The following is a 6,427-nucleotide window of genomic DNA, read 5'->3' as shown; positions in this document are numbered from 1 at the left end:
ATGGATACCCCTTCTCAGTTAGTAGCAATCTCAGGAATTCTGGGGTTGGTTTTGTTGTATGGTGTATGGAGAGTTATGACTCTTGCTGGGAAGAGCAAGGGCAGGTCAGCCCCAGAGCCATCTGGTGCCTGGCCATTTCTAGGTCACCTTCCTCTACTACGAGGCCAAACCCCAATATTCCGAACCCTTGGAGCCATGGCTGATAAGCACGGCCCCGTCTTCATGATCCGCCTTGGAGTGCACCGCGCACTTGTGGTGAGCAGTCGTGAGGCTGTTAAAGAATGCTTCACCACTAATGATAAGGTCTTTGCCTCACGCCCAAGTTCCAGTGCAGGAAAGCTCTTAGGATACAACTACGCTGGATTTGGTTTCGCCCCTTATGGAGCCCTTTGGCGTGAGATGCGCAAGCTGTCCATGATGGAAATCCTCTCAGCCCGTCCCCTCGATGCATTAAAGCATGTGCAGATTTCGGAATTGGATCTTTCCATTAAAGATTTGTACTCACTTGGAAAAGGCAGCGACTAGGTCCATCCAGTAAAGGTAGTGATGAGTGAATGGTTTCAACACCTCAGCTTCAATATAGTCCTAAAGATGATCGCAGGGAAGAAGTATTTCAATACTTCTGGCCATGGAAACGAGGAAGCAAGGCGGGCCATAGCAACAATTCAGGAATTCCTGTCTCTAGCGGGGGCCTTTGTTTTGTCGGATGCCATTCCAGGTGTAGAATGGATGGATTCACAAGGGTATTTGGGGTCGATGAAGCGGGTGGCGAAGGAAGTGGACTCTCTTGTGGGAGGTTGGGTGGAAGAACATGAGATGAGGCTCAACAGCGAGGGCAGCAAGAGGCAGGATTTAATTGATGTGATGCTATCGGTGCTTGAAGACACTTCCATGTTTGGCCATTCAAGGGAAACAGTCATCAAGGCAACAGTAATGGTATGCTCCTCCCCTATCCATGTACTGCTTCCTTCTTCCTTGGAAAAGTGTATTTTTGCAACCAACTTTAAAAGTAAAATTAAAAAAAAAAAAAAGAAAACATAGAAAAATCCTTTACAAATAATTCAAATTTAAGGTATATAAAATTTTGATTAAAATTTTCAATCATTTTAATTTAAATAAAATAAATAAATTTTCACAAATTTACTTTAAAGTAAGATGTAAAAATCGACCTCAACCGAATAGCATTTCCTAAAACCCATCTATCAGGATGGAGCCGTGGGGCGAGGTGGGTATGGAAAATATTTTCCTGTCGCCATCACTATACGTGGCATGTCCTTATGTGCCGCTAGGTAGGAATTGCTGGGTGGGATTCACTGAACCTATGCATGGTGACGGGTATATAAAAGAGAGAGTAAACAAAAAAAAATCTATATAAAAACCCTTTCAAAATAGAGGTGAATAACACGAGGTTCCTCTTTTTTATTATTTTCTCGTCCTTTTCATTTATAGTCGTCAAAATAATGATATGAATACGTTTTCCATCCGACGACTCTGCATCTTTGGTCATTATATATATCACTAAAAATAGTTTTTCCAGGTTGTTTGCTTAATTGGAATGAGGTTGTGGTGGAATAACATGGGATGGTATGTACACTATAGAATGAACCAGGGGGTCCTTGAATTTGCTTCTAGCCCTTGTTTTCCATGGTTTGAGTCAAGCCACCACAATGGGGACAATCCAAATTAATGTTATCCTTAATTTAAATATTGGTATTTATATATTTATTATATATCAGTTTGAATTAGAATAGAATATAGAATTTGAATTAGAGTAAACATTTGCTATTAGTTTGAATTAGAGTAAGAGATAAAATTTGAATTATGTTAGAACTCAAATGTATTTGTATATAAATATCTATTATCATAAATGAGAATAATATGTTATATTTTCCTTTATTTTCTATATGGTATTAGAATCCTAAACCCTATTATCAACTTGGAGCAATCTCAACTTGGAACAATTTAAGGTGCAGGGCTTAGGCCTTGCATGTCTCTCCCTATCCCTACAACAAATGGTAGTGACCTTTCTATGCTTATGGATTGTCAATGCCTCCTTCCCTATGGTCTAATATCCTAATTTCAATGTCTCTTTCTTCACTGTCTCCAATGCAATATCTTAATTTCAATACTTCTTTATTGCCTTTAATTCTACTTCTCTCTCCTTCTCTAAAAGCTTCCTCAAAGATTTCATTGCTTTCTTTACATATCTTGTCTTGGGAAAACAAACATGCTCATATTCCTTTACCTCTACTTGAGATCTGCCTTATATTCTACCTTCTCATTTACCTCTTATATCATCTATTGCATTAGCTTCTAAAACATTATATATAGTTTGATGTCAAATAAGACTCTTAATTCTACTTTTCCTTTAACAAACTTTCTTTTCTCCAAGTTCCTCAAAGTTTTTGGAAATCAGACTTAGGAAGATCACACTACTCTTGCCTAATCTTTTAGTCACCAGGTCGAATCTACTCGCTCCCTAGATCTAGGGAAATTGTCCTACACAAAAACTAGGAGATCATCCTCCACAAAAACCAGATACATTGTAATCTATTTTCTTTCTCTCAAGACCAAAATTGAAATCTCTATTTTCTTTCTCTCAAGACTAAAATTGGAATCTCTTATCAAAGCTCTATCTTGCCAGTCATGCATATCAGGGAAAGTTAATGTTATCCTTAATTTAATATTGGTATTTATTTATAATAGAATATAAAATTTGAATTAGAGTAGAAGATAGAATTTGAATTATAGTAGAACTTAAATATATTTGTATATAAATATGCATCATCATCAATTACATCTTCTTCTTTTTCTATATATAATAGTGGAATTTGACAAGAAGTTAGTTTTTCAAGCGATGTTGAATATTTTCAAGACTTTCAAATGTTTTATTTTATTTTTTTGGTATTTTATGCATTTGGGTCATCATGGCTTCAATGTTTTGGTAAACTTCTACAATTTTAAACTTATGCAGACTCTCATGGTGGGAGGCACTGACACTGTGGCTACAACCTCCACATGGCTTCTGTCTGCATTATTAAACAATAAACATGCTTTGAAGCGTGCTCAAGAGGAGCTAGATCTAAAAGTTGGTAGAGGCAGGTGGGTGGAAGAATCGGATATTCCAAACCTGCATTACCTTCAAGCCGTTATCAAGGAAACCCTGAGGCTATACACAGCAGCTCCTCTATCTGTGCCACACGAAGCCATGGAAGACTGTCATGTTGCTGGCTACCACATTCCAAAAGGCACCCGCTTGTTCGTGAATGCGTGGAAGTTGCACCGTGACCCAAGTGTCTGGTCCGACCCTGAAGATTTTCAGCCCGAGAGGTTTCTGACAAGCCATGCAGATTTAGATGTTTTGGGGCAGCATTTTGAGCTCATCCCATTTGGTTCTGGTAGAAGATCTTGCCCAGGGATCACCATGGCCTTAAAATTGTTACACTTGGTGATTGGTCGGCTGCTTCAAGGGTTTGACTTATCGACACCATTGAACGCTCCGGTGGACATGAGAGAAGGCCTGAGTATTATCTTGGCTAAGGTGACTCCTCTGGAAGTCATGCTCACCCCACGCCTTCCTTCTCAATTCTATTAGTGTTGGCTGCTATCGATGTGATCTCTTTGTGATGTGGGATTCTCTGAACCTATAAGCAGAGACGTACAAAACCTCTCCTTAAAATAGAGGTGAATAAAACGAGGGTCATCTATTATCATTTTCGTTTCCCTTTTATTTATGAACACGTTCTTTGGTGATTATATCACTAAAAATAATTTTGCCAAGTTGTTTGCTTGATTGGATTGAGGTTGTGGTGGAATAACTTGGATTGAAACAGGCTCCTTGAATTTTTACTAACACGGAAATTAAATTAAGTAAAACACCAAATGAATATTTAATAAGTAATAGCATAAGGATTTATCCAAAAATACATCTAATGAATTTCTACTAAGACAATCAATATAAAAATGAAACTAATATAGATTCAGTAAATTTTTAAAACATACTATCACAAAAATTTAACCAAGTATAACATCAAATGAATATATATATATATATATAAACTAACATGAGGATTTAACCAAAAAAACATCTAATGAATTTCCATTAATGCAATCAACATAATATATATATATATATATAAAATATATCTAATGAGATTATTCAATTACAACTAGAGACATTAAAAAAAAATGATTTAAGAAGGTGGTGTTTGTTTTTTTAACTTAATTCTAAATAGAATTTTAATGCTTAATAGTGTTAAATATTAGATTGCTTGTTTTTGTAGTATTTTATTTTTATTAAGTATTAAAAAGTAAAGAAAAATCAATATGTTATTTTCTCTATTTAGAAAAAGCTACATATTTTAACTTTTTCTATTTAGTAAAAAGTTTATAATAAGCTATGAAAAAGTAGAAAAACAAATAATCTAAATTCTGAAAACAAATTGCTTTTAGCAAAAAGTCAAAAAAACAAACACCACCTAACCTTACAAATATTATTCTCATGAATTCAAAATAAGTCAAAAATTACATTGAACAACCCACATTTTAATCTCAAAATTTCTTGAGAAACGGCCCACATTTTAAGCTAACAAAACCAGATTTTTTAAGCCCAAAGGCCTCGTATGAATCAACCTAGACTTTTGAGCAGAAATCAACCCATGTTTCAAACTAGAATCAGGTAATACGAATTTCATTCTACACCAGCCCTGATTTTAAAGCAAGATCAATCCACATTTTTTATTTCAAAACAGCTTGACAACAACCCATATTTCATGGATAAATCATCCTATATTCGAACAAAGATTCAGCCCGAATTTTAAATAATAACCAACCCTGATTCTAAGCTAAACCAACTCGAAAGCTTACTCAATATCAGCCCAAATGCTTGGCTAAATAAAATTTAGACATGCATCAAAATGTAAGGGGGGTTTTAACTTCTACAACAACTTTAAAAAATAATTCTTAAAAAATGGTAGTTGGAAAAATATTGATAGATTTACGACACTTTTTGCTACGGTTGAAGGTGTCTTTTGAAGAGATACCCTCTACAATTTTCAAATCCATGATATACGTTTAAAAGAATTGAATTTAAACTAAAGGTGTCTCTTGAAGAGACATCTTCTATAATTCCAAAAAATTGGATTTTTAATAAAGGTGTCTCTTGAAAAAACAATTTCCACATTTCCACAAAATCCAATATATACTAAAGGTTGTCTCTTCCATAATTTCACAAATTTTAATTTATACTACAAGTATCATTTGAATTTGATTTTATACTGAAGGTGTCTCTTGAAGAGACACCTTCTACAATTCCAAAAAAATTGGATTTATACTAAAGGTGTCTCTTCAAGAGACACTTTCCATAATTCCACAAATTCCAATATATACTAAAGGTGTCTCTTGAAGAGATACCTTCCATAATTTCACAAATTTTAATTTATACTACAAGTATCTCTTGAAGTTGATTTTATATTGAAGGTGTCTCTTAAGAGACACCTTCTACAATTCCAAAAGAATTGGATTTATACTAAAGGTGTCTCTTGAAGAGACACTTCCTACAATTCCACAAAATTCAATATATACTAAAGGTGTCTCTAGAAGAGGCACCTTATATAATTTTACAAATTTTAATTTATACTACAAGTGTATCTTGAATTTGATTTTATATTGAAGGTGTCTCTCCAAGAGGCACCTTCTATAATTCCAAAAAATTTGGATTTATACTAAAGGTTTGTCTTCAAGAGACACTTTCCACAATCCAACATATTTCAATATATACTAAAAGGGTCTCTTGAAGAGACACCTTCCACGATTTCACAAATTTTAATTTATACTACAAGTGTCTCTTGAATTTGATATTATATTGAAGGTGTCTCTTCAAGAGGCACTTTCTACAATTCCAAAAAAATTGAATTTATATTGAAGAGATACCTTCCATAATTTTTATACACAATGGAAAATTTTGAATTTATGCTAAAGGTGTCTCTTGAAAAGACACCTTCCGCAAAAGAAAAAAAAATCTATCTCTTAATTAGTATTACCTTATATACAACCAGATGTTTAAAGTTTATCACCTGCATACATTATAATTAATATTTTGACTTTTCAATCCAAGATCAATCAAAACAAGTAAACCAAATGCCAATTTAATCGACATATTTCCAAAATAGTAACAATACTATTTTGTTTAAAATAAGTCCAAAATAGGTAGAATACTATAGAACTTATGTTAATAAAAAGTTAGTCAAACCAAAACATAACAAGTATAAATATACATCATGAGTATTTGTCCAAAATAATGATATGTAAAATACTAATAGTATCCAAAATACAAGTCATATGTAGTAACATCCTCAATGTGTTCCGCACAAAGAAGTCTTCCTTTTCAGTTGTGGATGTCCATGATATGCATGTTCCACTATTGGCT

The 6,427-nt window shown here is 34.0% G+C and overlaps 2 protein-coding genes across 2 annotated transcripts; both read left to right on the top strand.

The window, feature by feature from the left end:
• On the top strand, nucleotides 1-525 carry LOC109123149 (xanthotoxin 5-hydroxylase CYP82C4-like). Its single transcript, XM_019222100.1, has one exon. The coding sequence runs from the start codon at nucleotides 1-3 to the stop codon at nucleotides 523-525; it is 525 nt and encodes a 174-aa protein (XP_019077645.1).
• A 21-nt stretch (nucleotides 526-546) lies between these two features.
• On the top strand, nucleotides 547-3,668 carry LOC100262820 (cytochrome P450 CYP82J17-like). Its single transcript, XM_019222099.2, has 2 exons — nucleotides 547-936; nucleotides 2,975-3,668. The coding sequence occupies exons 1-2, from the start codon at nucleotides 547-549 to the stop codon at nucleotides 3,593-3,595; spliced, it is 1,011 nt and encodes a 336-aa protein (XP_019077644.1). The 3' UTR covers nucleotides 3,596-3,668.
• The last annotated feature ends 2,759 nt before the right edge of the window (nucleotides 3,669-6,427 follow it).

Source organism: Vitis vinifera, chromosome 9 (assembly GCF_030704535.1).
Source record: "Vitis vinifera cultivar Pinot Noir 40024 chromosome 9, ASM3070453v1".
Classification (NCBI taxonomy): domain Eukaryota; kingdom Viridiplantae; phylum Streptophyta; class Magnoliopsida; order Vitales; family Vitaceae; genus Vitis; species Vitis vinifera.
This window is presented reverse-complemented; position numbering and strand designations above follow the sequence as displayed.

What these genes read in the sequence shown, in the direction of transcription:
- LOC109123149 (XM_019222100.1), top strand. Translation starts at nt 1, where the DNA reads ATGGATACCCCTTCTCAGTTAGTAGCAATCTCAGGAATTCTGGGGTTG.
- LOC100262820 (XM_019222099.2), top strand. Translation starts at nt 547, where the DNA reads ATGAGTGAATGGTTTCAACACCTCAGCTTCAATATAGTCCTAAAGATG. An exon ending in TCATCAAGGCAACAGTAATG is followed by an intron (nt 937 to 2,974) that starts GTATGCTCCTCC and finishes AAACTTATGCAG; the next exon opens with ACTCTCATGGTGGGAGGCAC.